The 20,343-nt window shown below is 42.1% G+C and overlaps 1 protein-coding gene across 1 annotated transcript in view; it reads right to left on the reverse strand.

The window, feature by feature from the left end:
* Positions 1-20,343, reverse strand: part of LOC145401919 (uncharacterized) — a 492,294-nt gene that overhangs the window by 97,310 nt on the left and 374,641 nt on the right. Inside the window, exons 7-8 of the mRNA XM_080274025.1 lie at positions 13,696-13,816; positions 11,025-11,112 (exon numbers count right to left, since the gene is read on the reverse strand). Coding sequence (XP_080130151.1) covers positions 11,025-11,112; positions 13,696-13,816 — 209 coding nt within the window. The remainder of the gene's footprint in view (positions 1-11,024; positions 11,113-13,695; positions 13,817-20,343) is intronic.

Genomic DNA, 20,343 nt, shown 5'->3' on the forward strand with positions numbered 1-20,343 from the left:
GGTGCTATCATTGTATTTCGGGAGTTTTACAATTTCCTCGGACAAACTGGGAAGACAGATGTTACTCTGACTCTACAATCATGATCAAAAGTTCGCCGACATTTCCCAGCCGGCTGTGGCGACGGAAGGTGCTGCATGAAGTAGGTTTTTTATGATGGTAATACGAAGAACACAACAGGACGGATAGTTTATGATGCAGGAAGGAGGACTACGGAAGGTAGGGCACAATGCTGGCAGGAGTTGGGCGGCGAAATTAATGCTTGTTACAGTACGTTATGTGTCCCATGTATTCCTGTTCTCAGTTGAGGACATTGCCACCGACCCCCTTCCTTACGACACAAGATGAGGAAGTGAGCAATGATTTTCACAACCCAGTAATGCGATATGAAGATGAGCAGTTGACCTAATGCTCTTTTTTTTTTTTTCACTATGTGTACTTGTTTCTTTTGGCCATCATTTAGTACTATTATTGTTTCTTATATTCTGGTAGTTTCATTGTCCCGGTCGTCATCTCCATCCCTAGCCATATGCCAAATGTCATTAAAGACTGCCAACACTTCCAAGGAAATGAGGTCTGATTTCCTCATGCCCACACTATACGTCTGTGCAAATCGTCATCGTGACTGTCTAAATAAAAATGCGAAAAACGTGTCTAGAGGTATTTGTTCAAGGAACAATTGTACCAAGAGTGTAATAACTCCGTGAATTAAAAACAAAAATAAACTACACCAAACCGAGAGAGAAAGAAAGGAAGAAGGGAAGAAAGAAAGAATGAAAGAACGAAAGAAAGAATGAAAGAAAGATACAAAAGAAGTAAATTTATAAATAAATAAAGAAGAGAAGAAGAAAAGCAATAGAAGAAAGAAATCACCGTGAGCCAACACAGTAGGACTGCCAACTACGGTGTGGAGATGTAATAACTGGGATGTGTGGGTTGCAGACAGAGGAAAAGGAAAACACACTCATTGCACAAATACAGTATCATCAGAGTGGCCAGTGTCTGTGTTTAACTCCTTCTTGTGGCTCAACATGGTAAGGACATTATGGACGTGGCGAGGCGGTAATCAAGCGGTAGAAGAGTGATTTGCTGCTCGGAAGAACGCCAAATCGATCCCAAGCCAGAACGATGTACAGTATGTGAATGTGAATGTCTTTATAACCAGTTGTTCTCAAACTGGGGACCATGACCCCAAAGACGACCACGGCAAAATTTTAGGTGGGCCGAGGACGACTATTGAAAGCAGCATAAATTTAAAAAAATATGGAAACTCTGATATACATATAATAAAAATTATTTACTTTTACCTGAAATGAGATTTTTCTCCCTTTCTGTTTAATCAGTGTGAGAACAGTTGTAATAGTTGCACACTATGGTGCTAGTTTTAACTATAAAGAATCAACTTATTGTTTACAAACCCAGCTTTCGTGTATGAGTCTGGCGTACCCGCTAAACTGACATGTCCCTCAACAGCATATTAATCACTGGTCTTTGTGGAGGGAAAAAAATTGGGAGAACCATTGGTCTTGACTGATATTAATACCAAAAAAACATCCCAGCTAATACAGTATGAAAGAGATTTAGTACGGACGGTAGGCTACGAAATAGTGCCCAAAAGGTGAGAGGAGAAGGTGTGTTGTGTATTGTTTGTTGTGTATTTTTTTTAGCCTCAGGGAACGGACTGTATCCTATAGACCCAGAATCGGATAAAAAAGATGTACATCCTTCGCGCACACGCACGCACGCACGCACGCACGCACGCACGCACGCACACACACACACACACACACACACACACACACACACACACACACACACACAGCAATATCCCATGTAATATCTTTTCGTAGTGCCACCACCAATCCCAGTTCACCCCCGCGCTGCACAATCTTGAGAAGGCGCGCATTAGGGTGATCCTCGGCGCTATTTCCATAACATTACACGCTCGCCACTCCTCTTGATGGCGCGATGAAGGCACGGGGGAAATGAGAGGAGGGGCAACGGGAATTAAAAGCGAAAAAGTGTGTGTGTGTGTGTGTTAGAGAGAGAGAGAGAGAGAGTAAGCTAGAAAACACACACACACACACACACTCACACACACAAACACACCTCTTTCCACAAAATACACACACACAGAAAACGCACACGGACAAAAACACTACAATTTCCTTGCAACCACACCAAACATTTCCAACACACACACACACACACACACACACACACACACACACGCATTACGGCAAATAAAGACGAAGGTAAAGCAGCCATTTCCGTGTCCCTCTTGTGGTTTTACAAGGTTTCCTCGCACCTCTTCCTTGTCATTTTATTTTGCACTCAAAATTGTACTCAAAATTTTCTTCTTTGTCACCGACTTAACTATGTGCATATAATAAAAATGGATACAGAGATATCATCATCATCATCATCATGCTAATCCTCTTTGCCACCTAAAATTAAGAACAAGTACAAAGTGGCATTAAAAAAACTACATAACATCAAGATACAGTGATGAAAACAAGCTAATTAAGGAAGGACGGTATTCTTGTGGGTTCAGAGGACTTCCCTGGCCCCTCTCCTTGTCAGTTTATTTCTGCTTATCATGGAATGCTGACCCCTTCACTACGATCTTGTCTTTTTTTTTTCTGTGTATTCTTGCTACCAACAGACGATTTTATTCAGAAGAAGAAAGATACCCTCACCGCAAGGGGGTTAAAAACAGTCTCCACTTTCCCTTAACTTTCGCTAAGTTGCACAAAATCGTATGTCAGTGGCAAAATTAAAACGACATCCTAGGAATGAAGTAGTTAACAATCCCAAGTTTGGCGTGTATTTTATGCCCTTAAAATTTGCTCTCGAAAACCACAATCCTCACATCAACCCCGGCTGCTTCCCACCCAAGGATAGAGAGAGTATTAACATGAAGAAGATTATGAAGATAATTAACCGATAAAGAAAGACACTTGCCATTTAAAAGTTTCTTCATTTATCTAAATTTTAAAAATGAGAATACCGAGGTGGAAAATGGAAAAAAAAAAATAAATAAAGAGGCGTTGCCGTGGTGTACTAAGCCCCCGGTGCAACAAGGGGCAAACAGACCATCGCTGCCAAAAATGAGCTATGTATGTGGTGAGACTCTTCAAGGCCTTAACTTTCATATCCAAGTGAAAATTAGCCCAAAAGAACATTGATAATAAAGGGTCATTAACCATTAAAAAAAAAAAAAAAAAAAAAAAAGGGGTCGACGCGACCTTGACGACTGACTGGTCCATTCCGAGGGCAATCTAAATGCAGAAACAGGCCAATATCCACTCATTGGGTGAGCGCCGTGTTTATTATTAAATAATGAACTCCATCTGCGTTGTAAGCATTATCCCTCTATCCATAAAAACAAAACAAATTATGGTCAGCAGACGCTTCAAAATCTTTGATGCAGTTTTCTGACACCTTTTACTTTTGGTTTATTCGCCCCTTGTCGCAACGGGGCACCCCTGTCCCACGATATTACAGCTGCTCATACACGGACCAGCATACACCTCACTGCTCCCTAAGCTTGGCCACCGAACTCTCTGTTTCTCATAATCACCATCATCCACGTGGCTAAAGAGTTGATTGCTTGTTTTCCGTCAAGTAAGCAACGTAAGCTGCTCTCTCTCTCTCTCTCTCTCTCTCTCTCTCTCTCTCTCTCTCTCTCTCTCTCTCTCTCACTCATGATGTATGATTAATAATATGAACATCGATAAAAATTCAGGTTCGTTCTTGGGGAGAGAGAGAGAGAGAGAGAGAGAGAGAATATGAACAGACCAGTATAGGCGCGCGCGTACGCACACACACGCAGACACACACACACACACACACACACACACACACACACACACACACACACACACACACACACACACACACACATCTACCCTACTCAGTCCTATCATTTCCAAGCACATGCTCCTGCTGCCAAAACTACCGCCATTACGGAACACAAACTGGTCCACCCCCACGTCAGATTACTCCGCCATTACCGCACTGAACTGGCCACCTCCAAAAACGTTTACGGAAAAATGGTGTGAGTCCTGAAAAGAAACACACACACACACACACACACACACACACACACACACACACACACACACACACACACACACACACACGCACGCGCGCGCGCAAAGACTTGGTACTCAGTTTGTCCGAAGAAAAACAGAGAAGAAATTTATGGAAAAATAACGGAAAGTAAAACAGAATGACTGAGTCATAATTATTCTGACCTTTTTCACCCCAGGAAAAAGAGGATTAGGCAGGATCTAGAAACAAGGAAACAAAAATAAAACGTGAAAGAACTCCCAATAGCATGTCCTGTGGAATGGGTTACATATTCATCCACACATCATTCAAGCCTCGGGAATCCTGGCTTCATCTCACAGGCCAAACCATCTGCACAGAAATGTATAGAGGTAGGGGATAAAATTATGTTGCCCCAGTTTTCCCTACGTGCAGAAAGACAAAAAGGGACAGAGTAGTGTGGGCTGACAACCCAGTTCTCTCATGTACGTACAATAAAGTTCCAGGATGAATTGTTAAATGAAAAAAAAAAATCATGAATTTAAAAAAGAACAAGACAAAGGAGGCCTTTTGGAGATGGAAATAAATCATGAATTACGGAGGAAGGGCGACTCCAGGGGGTTCCACCCTTGCTAAACTCTGGACCTGGTGAAGGACCACCTCTGTCCAAAATTTCGTGTTCCTAGGTGTTGTCCCTCATCCCCCCACCCCTTCCCTTCAAGAGGACGGCCCATGGCGATCTCATCCTGCCTAAAATGCTTATCAGTATGCGATTCTTCGTATTCCTGGATTTTAAAAAAAATATATATATATACCCTTGCATAAGGGTTTTGTCCAGGACCTTCGGGGGACGCATTCCCTCCTTACGTAGGGGCTGCTCTCGGGATTCCACTCTGCCTTAAACCTGGCCTGAGTGAAGGTCTAACATTGCAAATTTTTCGCGATTGTAGGTACATAAATATATATATATACTGTATATATATATATATATATATATATATATATATATATATATATATATATATATATATGTAAAGGTTGTGCATAACGGCTTTAATCGTGAACCCCAGTGGTCGTCCCCTCTCCGTGGGGGGCAGCTCTCCGGGGTTCCACCCTGCCTTAAACGTGGCTGACGTGGACATGTACGAGTATGCAAAATTTCATGTTCTTCGGTAAAAACTTGTGACCATACACGATGCCTTTGGCTGGAAACTCAGCTGGGAACCACCCCCCGTGGGGGGCCGCCCTCGGGTGTCCCACCTGCTTATTACCTACCCCGATGGATGGTCTATCACCGTGCATATATTCGTGATCCAAGGGACATCCAGGGTCCAGCCACTCTGGAAGTAGCCCTCAGGGGTCCCAACAGGGTGTAGGTCTACCACTGTGCAAAATTTGGTTTTCTAAACATCCCCCCCACCCCCTCTGCATATGGCCTAAATGCCATTCTTCAAAACAGAACAGAAACAAAATAAGTAAGTGAATGAGTCAGTGACAGTTAAGGACAAGCACTAAATTCCCCCCCCCCCCCCGGTGGTTGACAGGCCTCGTTTGAGAGCTGGACAAAGGAAAAAAAGCCAATGGACGAGGAGGAAAAATACAAATAAATGAAAAGGGAAAACAAAGAGAAGGGAAACAGAAAAACTATATATATACTGTATATATATCTATATCTATCTAACTATCTATCTATTATCTCTCTCTCTCTCTCTCTCTCTCTCTCTCTCTCTCTCTCTCTCTCTCTATATATATATATATATATATATATATATTTATATATATATATATATATATATACTGTATATAGGTAGATAGATAGACAGATTACAAAGGTGGAAAAAAGTAGACAAAAAACTGAAAAATGAAGCAAAATAGAGGAAACAGACAAAACCTTTGTGCAACATTTTTCCGACAAAATACTTCCTTTTCACACGACTGCCCTTTTGCAAACCCAGAATACATACTCACACACACGATTTGGATACAGACAGGTTTTATGCAGTTATTCTGTCCTTCTGAGTATATCTTTATATATACTGTACATTTGTCTCTCCGTCTATTTATGTGTATCACGATCAAAAGTTCGCCGACACCTCCCTGCCGGATGTGGCGATGGAAGGCATTACATGACAAGTTTTACGTGATGGCAATATAAAGCACACACGAAAAGAGCATGAGAAGGTAGGCTGCTCTGTGACGTTCGGGAAGTTATGAGAAAAATGGAAGGCAAGACATGATGCTGGGAGGGAAGTGTTGGCGATGATTTTTCGTGATTGTATTTATATGCGTCTATCTGTTAAATTACACATGTCCATCTAACCATTATTTTATGTGTCCGTCTAACCAAGTATGCATATAGGTGTGTGATTATTCTGTCCCTCTTTGTATCCGTCTATATGTCTGTCTGCCTATCTGTCTGTACACATACAGGTCTAAGTGCACATTACACATTTCTAAATCTACATCTATATAGCCATCCATTCATGTTTGTTTGTGTGTCTGACTGTCTGTCTATCAATTAATCCAGCCAATCAATCCGTCTATCGATCTATATCCACGTGTCAGCTTGTAAATCAATCAATCAATCTTTACTCACTTATCTACCTATCCATCTACCAGACCATCAATCAATCAGCCAGTTAATTTATGAGTACCTCTTTGTACACCTACCCACCAATCCATTAATAAACTCATCTGTCTTTCCATCAAAACAGTCCACATAACAACCATCCATTCTTCCATTTACCCACTGATATACCTGTTCATCTATTTGTCTATCTGTCCATTATTATAGACATCACACTCTCGATCCTTTGCCAAGCGCCTAATCCCAGACTTCATCTAGGGTGGACGCAACTAAAATGCTGATTAAACTCTTCACTTTAACTTGGAGTAAAATTGCCATCCTCATCTTGAATGCCTAGTTGTAACAGGATTAACACTGGAATATGATGTTGGTCACCAAATGGTGTTATGGAAAGACTGTAGAGCCGTAGCATTTCTTTTTCAGCGACTAAGCTACTGGAATAAGCAGCAAAGGGAAAGATGTCGGATCCAAGTTGAGGTACCAGTAAAAGAACTATAAGCCTATCACAACTCAGCACCCTTCCTTCCACGCACTCTGTCTCTCTATCACAACTCAGCACCCTTCCTCCACGCACTCTGTCTCTATCACAGCTCAGCACCCTTCCTTCTATGCACGCAGTCTATCACAGCTCAGCACCCTTCCTTCAACGCACTCTGTCTCTATCACAGCTCAGCACCCTTCCTTCCACGCACTCAGTCTCTCTATCACAGCTCAGCACCCTTCCTTCACGCACTCTGTCTCTCTATCACAACTCGGCACCCTTCCTTCACGCACTTCAGGGCACTCACCCTCATGTACTCCCACCACTTCATCCTTTCAACATATCTCACTCTACCACTGGCTTCCTTTCTGCATTCTTCAATCTTCGTGTGTGTGTGTGTGTGTGTGTGTGTGTGTGTGTGTGTGTGTGTGTGTGTGTGTGTGTGTGTGTGTGTGTGTGTGTGTGTGTGTGTGTGTGTGTGTGTGTGTGTGTGTGTGTGAGAGAGAGAGAGAGAGTTAAAAAGGTAAACAGCTTTCCGTTCGCTGAGAGGGTTTGGTTGCGCTGCCGGACTTGGGTTGTTTTGGTGATGTCAAAGCGAACGTTTTTGTTGTGTTCGTTGGCACTTCCCTTACCTCTCAGGGATCTCTTAGCTGATTAAAACAGCATGTCGGTAACAAGGACAAAACAGTAACAAGAAGAGGGCTAAATATCTAAATATCTTCTGTTTTTGAAAGATGATGAGAGGTAAAGCAATTCTGAAATGCACTCCAGAAAAATGCGTAAATCTAAGAACACTAACTGTACAGAATGAAAGTGTTACGGCCACTTTAATCAATATAGACTTTCAAATACACAAACGACAATTTTAGCCACGGCACGCAAACGACAAGGTGACTTTTCTCATGAAACACCGATCATTACACCCACGGCAGGAAATATTATGTTACAGAAAATTCTCATGAGTAACAGAGCACCGGAAAAATAGGTGGTGTGGCATTTCAGAATTGAAAGTTTAAAATTAGTGGTAAAGTGGGGACTGGGAGGAATAATGGGGGAGGAGGTGGCAGGAAAGATCTTGTACAATCATCGGACAAGTTAGTAACAGGAAATATTTTGTTACAGCAAATTCTTATGCATGTACAGTAGTAGTGCTGAAAGTTTGCGTGCAAAGCACTACACCGTTGGAAACTGAAGACTGGTGGAAATGAAGGGCTTGGAAAAGAAATACATAGTACAGGAGGTGGTGGCAAGATTGTTTAGAATGAAAGAATGGCAATTAGCAGAAGAATGTTACACTCACGGTAATATGGAACACTGGACGAATAGCGTTTTCCAATAACAATATCGAGAATTATACCATTCCCTTTTATCCATCCGTGGTTGGGAATATTTGGAAAATGTAGTACTAAACTAACAGGTTTTGACGTTATCTTATGCATGGACTGTGGGGGAAGGTTCCCTGTGGAAAGCAAAATCGACTGGCGTTAACCTGAGTAAACCATGTCAGTCGCCAGTAGCCGTTTGGGGATTCATGAATGAAATTTAACATATCTAGACTCTTCCTGTCAGTAAGCCTGTCCAAACAGCTGCCACATGTTCTACACCTAAATAGTTAAGGTTACCGCTTTTTAGTGGTAAAACTCTCAGTCAGACGGTTTAGCCTAATTCACTCATTACTGCATATCATTTATCCTTCAGTCACCTATCACAACTGATTCATGTCAACAGAAACATTTATTCACAACTGGGTGAACCATCTACCAATTCAAAATGCACTGCATAATTTACTCGTAAACCATAACCAACTTCGTGGTTTTTATATATCGTTTTTAGACAAACTGATTCTTCAAGATTTCCTATGCATCCTCTTGTCCACTCAGGTCTAAGGAGAAGGAATACTCTGGTTGTCAATAGATTGCACAAGCCATTCGCTTTCCAATGCCTGAGTGATGACTAAACAATGGACACTATGATGAGAGTTACCCTATTCTTGTTCTCCTTTTCCCTGTTCTGGATCCTACTCACCCACTTTACATCAGCGTTGAATAGGATAATGATGACGATTCACTTTTTACACACGAGATGTCGGAGTTGTATTTACCTTAATAAAAAAAAAAGAACATAAATAAAAGATAAAAATAAAACTGTAACCAAAGGAATCACCGTAAAAGAGCTAAAAGGGTCAAATGAATCACCCAGACAAACCTTAAAAACCACAATCAAATGAATCACCGTCTGAGGCCATAAAAACACAGTCGAAAGAATCACGTTAGCCTAATCCATTTCCAGCAGAGACAAAGAGACAATTAAAACAACTCGGACAGAAAGACAAAGGAATCAAAACAATGGTGTACGGAAGAGCAGTCAATCGTTTTAACCCCCTTACGAATCCATTGACGCGGTTCTGCTTTTTCTCTGAATAATGAACAGTTGAAATTATGCCACGTAAAAAAGATCTCTGGTATTGAAGGGTTTAGTGATGGCTATATGTAACCCCTCCAGTTGCATAAATCTTCCCTGACCTGAGGAAAATCGTCTGGAGACTGCAATATGAAAAGACATCATTATGTTGAAAAGGTTAAGAGGATAAACACTCTCTATGGGTTTTCACACGTGGCGAGCAGAAATGGCCGAGAGAGAGAGAGAGAGAGAATTTGTGGGTAGGTTATAGGATGAGGAAACCCTTATTCATGTGTTGTAGGACGAGCGCTCATCATCATCATCATAATTAACAACATCCACCTAACCTTAACTCGACTAAGGGGAAGGGTGGGGCTGAAACTTAAAAAAAAAAAAAAAAAAAAAAAAAGTATGCGAGTTAACTATGTTCTCTCTCTCTCTCTCTCTCTCTCTCTCTCTCTCTCTCTCTCTCTCTCTTAGTGAATGTGTGCGCGTGTCTGTATTTGGGAGTTGGGACGGGTGTATGTGTGTGGGGGTGAGGATTTCTTTTTGTTTGCGTGTACGTTTATTTTAGGTGCGTATTTCTGCTTGGGAATGTGGACAGATGTGTGTGTGTGTGTGTGTGTGTGTGTGTGTGTGTGTGTGTGTGTGTGTGTGTGTGTGTGTGTGTGTGTGTGTGTGTGTGTGTGCGCGCGCGCACGAGCTAGGGTGCGTGCAGGTGGTTAGACACGGAGACATTAGGTTAGGTTAGGTTAGGTCGTCAGGATAGGCTGGGTTGGGTTAGATTATGTTGGGTCAGGTTACTCTGGGTTAGGTAAGAGTAGGTTTGAGTTAATGTAGGGTAGGTTTGGGTTAGGCTAGGTTACGTTTAGGTCAGGTTAATATAATCTTATCCTGGGTCAAATTTAACAACTGGAAGGGGCTAGAGAAATCAGGAAGGCTTACGTCTATGGCGGTAGGAAGATTGTAGTTAGGCACCGAGCTTCGACTGTGTTTTGTCTTTTGGGGAAGGCTTACAGAGAATGTAGTGGAGATTATTTTTGTCCCTTTCGCAACCAAAGAATCTTCCTGAGATGTATAAACTCATCTAATGATAACTGGAGCATTTAAAAAGGCGACATTAAAGTGAAGGGATAAATGGACGAAACACTATGAGAACACCAAACAACAGCAGAAAAAAAAAAGAACACTGTTTTTAGGACGACCCCAAAAACTTTTCTATAACCTGGTGAATAAAAGAATAGAACAGAGTGACTGATGAATATATATATAAAAAAAGACAAGCACAAAACAGTTTTACAGTACTGGCAAGGACGGAGTGGAGCTATAGGTCTTAAATACATAGGCAGACAGACATGAAAAACTAACTTTTGCAAATTATGGAAAATTAATACTCATAAAGACGCGATGAAGGTTTACATACATACATACATACATACATACACACACAGGTGGATACAAAGGTAATCACTGCAATATAAGGGTACCATCATCAGGGTACTCACCAGGACGGGGTGGAGGTCGACGCCGTACATGTCGAGCCACTTGACCTTCTCCAGGTAGCACAGCTCGGCCTTGGACGGTACCTGGCCCCTGTGAGGTTATATCAGGTCAGGTCAGGTTAGACTAAAATGAGTCGAGTTGGATTTGGTTTGGTTTGGTAGGTTAGGTGTATGGACCATTTACTTTAACTTGGTGCTTGAGTCGTCATTGGGTGTTTATATTTATTAACGAATTTTCTTATACTTAATGTCTGACTTGGTTCGTATCTCTGACTGGGGTAAAAATAATCTGGTTGTTTTTCATGCATCAAAGACTCAGTTTTTGCACCTATCAACCCGACAAAATCTTCCACAGGTATACCCACTTATGTTTAATCATACTCAACTTAATCCTGCATCATCGTTGAACATGCTTGGGGTTTCATTTGCTCGGGACTTGTCTTGGAAAGATCATATTACATCTCTTGTAAAATCTGCTTCCAAGCGATTGGGTGTGCTAAGCCGACTCCGTTCCTTCTTTGCCCTGCACAGTTGTTGACTCTATACAGGGGTTTTATCCGCCCCTGTGTGGAGTACAACTCTCATGTGTGGGGAGGCTCCCCACATACAGCTCTCCTCAATAGGGTGGAGTCAAAGGCTTTTCGTCTCATTAACTCTCCCCCTCTTACTGACTCCCTTCAACCTCTGTCTCTTCGCCGCAATGTTGCATCTTTATCTCTTTTCTATCGCTACTTCAATGGTCACTGTTCCTCTGAACTGTCTGCATGCATTCCTCCACTTCTACGATGGGCGCGTAGCACCCGTCTAGCAGCAAACTCTCACCCCGTTTCTGTCCAGCTCTCTAATGCAAGAGTTAACCGTTACTCCCAGAACTTCCTTTATGCAACAGGTCAACTCTGGAACTGTCTCCCTCTGTCTGTATTTCCTGCTTCCTATGATCTCCAGTCTTTCAAACGCAGTGTGTCAAGGCATGTCGAAATGAATGGACCTTGAATTTGGCTCTCTCTTGTATTTTGTTTTTCTCTTGGAAGGAACAGTTTTGCGGGCTCATTGCCTTTGGTTCCTTCTTCCCCACATAAATAAATAAATATATATATATATATATATATATATATATATATATATATATATATATATATTATTTCCCACATAAATATATATATATATATATATAAATATATATATATATATATATATATATGTATATATATATATATATATATATATATATATATATATATATATATATATATATATATATATTTGACAGTCAAGAGAGGCTGACAGTTGCAACATAACAGACTGCATTAGGAGGCGGGATATTCTCAACAGAGCACTAAAAACAAAATACCGTTTAGGCAAGGATGAGTTGGACGGAGCTGGGTGAGGTTAGTCTGTTTTACTTTTTTTTCTCGATTCACTTAACTCTGTATTACCCGTCTACCTCTCTATCTGTCTGGTAGTACGGGTAATATACTTAACTCTGTATTACCCGTCTACCTCTCTATCTGTCTGGTAGTACGGGTAATATACTTAACTCTGTATTACCCGTCTACCTCTCTATCTGTCTCTTAGTATCTCCCTGCTGTGTCTATTCAAGCTTATGCATCTGTTTATCTCTTTGCTAATGACATTTATCTGCATGCAAACCTGCTTACTAATGCGATGTCCGTGTCTCTCTGTCTAGCTGCATCTCCATTTATGTCTGTTCACGTTAGTTTATATTTCCGTATCTATCTAATAATCTCTCTCTCTCTCTCTCTCTCTCTCTCTCTCTCTCTCTCTCTCCCAAGAATTCATATATATATTTGCTCATACCACTCCAGCCTCTTACCCACTCTGCTATTAGATCTCTCTCTCTCTCTCTCTCTCTCTCTCTCTCTCTCTCTCTCTCTCTCTCTCTGTCTTACCCCTCCTTTCTCTGCTTTGCCCTGCTTCTTTCTACCCCTCCCTGCCTCACATTCCCCCCATCCCTCATTCTGTCTCTCCCTACTCCTCCCCTTTTCTCTCCGTGTCTCACTCTTCCTCTCACTCTGCCTCATTCTCCTCCACGCTACTTCATCCTGTCTTCCCCTTCTGACTGCCTCTCCCTGCCTTATTCCTCCATTCCCTGCCTCACCTTGCGTCTCTCCATCTCACCCATCCTCTCCTCCTGTCTCATCCTGCCTCCCTCTGTCCTTCCTTGCCTTTTTCCCTACCTCAAAGTCCCTCTCCCCCTGCCTAACTCTGCCTCTCCTTGCCTTACCCTGCCTCCCTCTGCTTCACCCTTCCTGTCCCTCTGCCTCAAGCACCACTATCACACTCTTATTGCCTCCATCTTGCCCCCGCCTCTCACTCTCTCTCTCTCTCTCTCTCTCACACACACACACACACACAAACACACGTTTTATATAGACAGACAGACAGACAGCTAGATAGACAGATAGATCTTAAATGAGATTCTTGCGTAGGTCGACGTTTTCCTCAAGAGGTAAACACATTCCACCACTCTCTCTCTCTCTCTCTCTCTCTCTCTCTCTCTCTCTCTCTCTCTCTCTCACACACACACACACACACACACACACTTGTTGGCTCACCATGTCTTTGTCTCCATTTCAATCTACCTCCCCACCTATCCATTAATTTAACTATCTCTATCTATCTATCCATCTATCTCCCAATCACCGCCACTTACATGAGCTTCTTGTGCAGTTCGGCAATCTTGTTCTCGAGGGGCACGCTCTGGTTGGTGACGAAGCGGAACTCTGACACGTAGCCTGGGGAGTGGCGCCGCGGGTCGTAGTCACCAAGTTCAGCTGTGGTGGAGGAGGGAACAATTATACAGGGTGGTGAACAGTGCAAAGGATGTAAATGAACAGTGCAATGGGTGTAGATGAACAGTGTAATGGGTGTAAATGAACAGTGTAAAGGGTGTATATGAACAAATAATGCAGTTCACTAGATATGGAAGGTTGGCCATACTGGTGAAGTTGGAACTGACGGGGCAAAGGTCAATATGGGACACAAAAATGACCTGAAGGAAGATTACAAATTTAACTCTTAAAGGGTGGGGCGTTTCTTGTAACACCGGTTGAAAAAGTCCCAATATATTCATTAAAAAAAATAAATCCTTAGCCGTCCTCTGGGGATTTTCTGGCTACCACTACACATTTTAACATTACTGTGGTTAGCGCACCAATATAAATTACAACGGGTGGAATTGCTAAACATGTACAGAAGAGTAACAACAGCTTGCAAGTGTCACAAGAGGTACAACAACGACAAACAGTTAAAATCGGCAATAAGATGATAAAGGAGTCGAATGAAGAATGAGAAGAAAATGGAATGGAGAAATAAAGTCCTTGAAACTGGTCTAGTGGAGGCAGAGAACACTTCACGCAGAGGCAGAAGTCTGGTTTCATACAGGCAGAGGAAAAGTTAAACCTGGTTATACTAATATAAGACAGATTAAGTTTGGCTGAGTAAGGCTGACTTAAGTTATGTCCAGTTGGGGATGTGGTGTTAGGAGATGAACACGCCATAAAAAGGCGAGAAATCTGAACAAAAAGGAGGTTTGGAAATGTTACCCGTAAAAATGTGAACAGGTTACTACAGGGTAATGAGAAAGAAATGAAGGTGTTGATACGAGTAAGAAAAATAAAAAATATAATGGAAAAAATTTAAACCTGGATAACGATGCCAAAACGTTAACGCATAAATAACGATGTCGCACATTTCAACGAATGCATGAGGATTACATGGGAATAGAATTACCATAACTTTATGACCAGATTGAAACGGGTATAACAGAGAGAAGGATTCTGTATGAATAAGGAGAGACAATGCCAACACGACACAGAAGTCAGTACTGTTATTATTTCTGACCATGTGTTTTATTAGGCCACAGGCGTAATGTTTGGACAAGGGAAACCTCCTGGGGCACTGACGCTCCGAGAGGCCAAAGGAGGTAATATGGGACTGGATGTGTTTTTGTAATAACAATAACAACTAAAAAGCACTCTGAGAGCGCATACCTCCACCAACGTCAAAATATAAGATTTATTTTTGTATTTTCTCTTTTCTACCAGATGAATACGTTTACGGTCTCACATAGTCAGTCAGTGAATTCTGCTGTCTTAGTCTGCCCTGTCAATGAATCTCAGAGATCGCATACCTCCGCCGACGCCAATAAAATTTATGAATTATTCCTGCATCCGGGTCCGGATCCACCTCAGTATCTAGTAAACTAGCCTTTGACTTGTCCACCTTTCCACCTGATTTCGCTAAAATGCTACAGCAATTTTTTCCTTTTTTTTGCATATCTTGTCCACAGACAGACAGCAGACTAACAGACAGATAGACACGGGTGAATACATAACCTCCTCCAACCTCGTTAGCGGATGTAATAATCACCATTACCATTTCCACCAGCATTATGTATCTAACCCAGCTCTCTGCACGGTTCATTATAGGCTTCAATAAAAATAATAATAATAATAATAATAATAGTAATAATAATAATGACAACAACAATAACAACAACAACAACACCTGACGCCTATCGCATTAAACCCTTGCAGGTGCCAGAAGAGCTTTACTCATGAAAAGATGGACCGCTCACAGTCAAGGGGTTAGAAACAAACAAAACAAACTCCTCCATCACCCCTTCACTACACAAGCATCTCTCCCAGGCTGAATATAATCGAGTGGAGATGACAAAAGTAAACTGCAAAAGACGTCCTCGGGCTGAAGGGGTTTAACTGCATCTCGCCAGGCAAGAGCCGAGACTAATGACGTCATCAACAAGGCAGACCAAACACTAACCCCCAGCATTACCAAGCATCAAGTAACGCACCCACGCCAAATGACCACACTGCCAAAAAATTAATACCCTGGCCATAATAGTGACAAATTTTCCAATCTCGACGAATTTCAGACGCTAACGACCCCATGGTAAAATAAGGGGCCAACTCCCGCCATCTTGGATCTCTGTGCACCCTCCTAGACTCGTTCACTTTCATCTTTGGTTTGAAAATGCAATCCCTCCATCTAGCAGTTTGAGATCTAATGATATATTAACATAAGAACATGATGCTGGTTACGATACAGCCGTATTTTTTTTTTTTTTCCTGCCCCTGAGCTACGTGAAATATACGACAAAAGGACGAAAACTTGGTACAGGTTGAGTTGAAGGACTACTTTGTCTTGCAGTGTATGTGTGAATGTGTATAAGGCAGATAAGGTGTCTGTGAGGCAGCATGAATTTATGTCGCATCAAAATATCAATAAAAGTCACACATGCACAGCCAAGGGCGGCCGGTACAGGGGAGGATGGTGATGCAATATGGCGCAGACGTCCCCCACACGACGCGGCCATTATCATAAACGGTGCTCCTCATTTCTGGCGACTTCAGCTCGTAAAAGCGCACACAGATGGCGTGACATCAACGAATTTAACAGCGGGTCGGCCGTTTAGTCGTCATTTAGTCGTCCGCAACTGTCCTGCCGTTATAAATTACTCTTGTAAACACCGCGTAATTTCAAACATGGCCGCTGCGCTTTTTTTTTTTTTAAGATCTTGTAGTAGTAGACAGACGCTGACCATCCCCGCCATTTTGGTTCTAGCTGTCCCTTGGGTGTGTAATAAAGTGCATACAGCTTTAATCCCTTCATTGGTCTTATTTTACTAATGATAGCAGCTGGTGATTATTCTCAGCTTAGAGGTAGATCTCTCGTACTGATGAGGTTAAATGCAACCCCCATTAATCCCCAAAAGGATGACGTTTTTCTAAAGATTTACTTTCACTGCCGACAGATGATTTTATTCAGCTTAGGGAGACTTCCCATGTACGTATTACACGTGTGTGTGTGTGTGTGTGTGTGTGTGTGTGTGTGTGTGTGTGTGTGTGTGTGCGCGCTCCGTCATCGAGGGGAGCTGAACGAGTCAAAGGACATAAATTATTTCACCCTCTTAAGCGTCAGGCCGTAGATGGGATCAAGTGGAGGTCAGAAAAGATTAACAGAACCACACGCTACCAGCCCGACCACCGGAAGCTGAAAGAGTTAAACAATGGCAGCGAATCTGTCTGTGTCGGACGCCTCACTACCACTCGTGTCTGCTTCATCATGACAAGTGAATATAATCAGTGAGGGGGAAAATACGGGGGAAATCTTAAGTATTTTTTCCCTCCAACATATCCTCTCAGGATGGGCTCTTCGGTTTTAGTTTTAAGCTTTAGGGAATAAAAAAATAAATAAATAAATAAATCTTTTTCTGTTTTCTTTCCCACATATCTAATTTCACACTCGCCACTTCCACGCCTCCAGTATGGACTCCTCCGTTATACAAGCCGTTGAAGTCTTCCTTTCCTCATTAATCTAATTCAGGTGATCGAGTCCACAAGTCCTTTCATTCCAAGAGCTATCCTACAACGTAATTAATAGTGGTCTGGCAATATTAAAAATAAAACAGACAAGGCGGCACCATACTGATGAGGTTAATGGACACTGCAATTTCACTTCGTCATTCCTGAATGGTCAAGCAGCAACAACAGTAAAATACAAAATCTCTAATACGGGATCTCTTCACACAAACACATCAATTATTTTTGCTTCTATCACCTTCACTGCCAGTCCTTACTCCTAAACTAAACAAAATCATCTGATGGTATAAATAAAGACATAAAAGATGTTATGGTACTGAAATGGTCAGAACAGAAGTGGCACCCGTCAATAACATCATTAATGGAGATGGTTTTCAGTACCATCACTACCAAGGTCTCTTAACATCAAGAACATTGTACAGAGGTTGCAAGAATTTAAAAAAAAAAAAATCATCGTACGCAAGTGGTTCACAGTCAAAAGATCTCAGCAAAACGTTCCTTATTTGTTTAGTTCCATAACTGTTTAGAAATGTTGCAAGCTCTGCCACCACCACTTTACGCCCTTCATTAAATTAATGAAATTGTACCGAAAAAAAATAGTGTTTCCATATCCGTGTTTTGAAAGTTGAAGTCAACTTGTTTAAATAAAAAACATATTCATTTAGATCTGCTTCGTTTAATTCGCTGCCTTAATTAACTCAGCATATCAGATTCCTGGTGTGAAAAGCCAGTGCTGCTGTGCGTCTCGTGGAATGTTAAGGGTCAGAGTCAACAACCCTACTCAAAGGCTGCCACTCAAGCGTCCCTTCCGCACCCACACCAGTCAGCCAGATTTTTGGTGCTCACAGCCTGGTGAAAATACATGTTCCATTCCAACGCCTTGCCCGTCTCCGCCGCCTTGGCTCTAAGGCACGACGCGACCGGGGAAGCTTTGTCGTTCTAGTTCTAAAGGTCAGTGTTACTAAATATTCGTCACTTTGTTTCTATAAATTATTATTTCTAAATCCTCCTTATTTTGATTATCAAGGCAGACAGCCGCCGGTATCACTAAATCTCTCACCACTGTGGCTCTACGGGTACAATGTATACAGCATAACGAAGCCTTAAGCTTCAATCATTTAAAGCAACTCCTGAGATCAATAACATCGCCTGGCAGTAGCAACATTAAAATAATTAAGGTTTCTGTCATCGTCAGAGGATTAAGGAACATAAAAAGGACCAGACAACAGCATCAAATAACATGACTCTTTTATATCCCAAAGTTATCAAGGAGTGACGGTGTGGGGCATACTCAGAAATTCATCTAGGAGGAACACTAAAGTCTGGATCTATGAGGTTCTCAACCATGGGACCGTAAGCGCTGGGCGGTACGCTACACTAAGTATCTTCTACACAAAATTGCAAGTGCAACAACCCGGGGCTCTAGAGAATTTGTGACAAATTTTCCAGTCACGACGACACCCCAAGGAACAAGTAAACGCAGCCAAATTATAGTAAAACACACACACACACACACACACACACACACACACAGTATGCAATAATGATTACAAATATCCTACTGGCTTAATTCTGGATTTCCTCGGGCAAGCGATGGGCCAATCCTGCCATTTTGGTTCTACAGGAACAAAACTAATAACTCGAATAAGGGAACATCAAGTGTAACGTATAAATAATAATCATTATTATCTACATGTACAGTAGATGTTAGCGTTCAAATGGACTAAGGATATCTAGAGTAAAGTCTCAGATGTATTCAGGGACACTGCAATGGAGGAGAAAAGAAGCCCCACAGTCCAATATCTCCACCCTCTTCCCCTGTGCTGTATGAGATACGAGGCTGCTTGTAACCTAAGTGCTGGGCGGTGTGTGGTTTTCAGGCCCCCACTCCCATCCTCATTTGTTATCTTTTACAAAACGCAGGACATACGTTGGCATTATCCCCGATTATTCCAAAGACTGAGATAATTCAATATTGGTATGTCTTATTAGTGACAAATCCATCCTCAGAGAATCCCAGACACAGAACATCCTACAGTAAATGACGGGCCAACAACATCATTTTGGGTGTTGAGATGCTCGCTGCCCTCATGTACCGAAGAGAATATAAAGGTGAAACAGGCAAAATATATCACAGGAAGAGATACGCTAGTGAACCTCCAAAGCTGTCAATACATGAATGCTGTCAACTGAACATATATAAGGTGGATGACGTCACTGCGAAAGGACATGAATTGACCTTATGAACCTTAATCTCTCTTCCTCCCTCCCTCCCTCCCTCCCTCCCTCCCACTCTCTCTCTCTCTCTCTCTCTCTCTCTCTCTCTCTCCATTCACCGGCTCCACCATTAATTAAGGCGGCACAATGGCAGGCGGAGTAAAACAAAGGAGCATCGGTGAGACGTGGCGCTGTGTGTGGTGTGCGGTGCGTAATGGCGTGTGCTCAAGTCGCCAAGTCCTAATTTAATTTCACACTCAGCCTCTGTATCCTTTGGGGGTGTACATCTTGGAGGGCAGTTAAGACTTCCGGCACAACCCCTCCCCTCTTCCTTGTAGCTGCCTTGTACAGTACGATGCGCTGGGAATACGTGGGAAATAGTAATATTCTGAAGGCTTCACTGATGTCAGTGGTTGGCTGGCCAGTTCGTCGGGTATTCGGATCACTGTTTCCCCTGCTTCTGCGATTTCCTTTTTTCCTGATCTTACCGACCTATTCGTAACGGATGTAGACGAGGTGATGATGATGATGATGATGATGATGATGATGATGATGATGATGATGATGATGATGATGATACCTAATTCAGCCAATGTCTCACTACAATGCTGCGTCACTCTTTTCTACTGTCTGTATTTAACTGGACACTTAAAACTTTATGTGCCTTGCCTTCTCATTCAAGGAAAGCATCAAGATACAAACTCTTCGCACTTTCTCGTTTCTGAGTGTTTTATCCAACTCTC

The sequence above is a fragment of the Coenobita brevimanus genome, chromosome 57 (genome assembly GCF_032717465.1).
Source record: "Coenobita brevimanus isolate Jiangsu-jjx chromosome 57, ASM3271746v2, whole genome shotgun sequence".
NCBI lineage: Eukaryota > Metazoa > Arthropoda > Malacostraca > Decapoda > Coenobitidae > Coenobita > Coenobita brevimanus.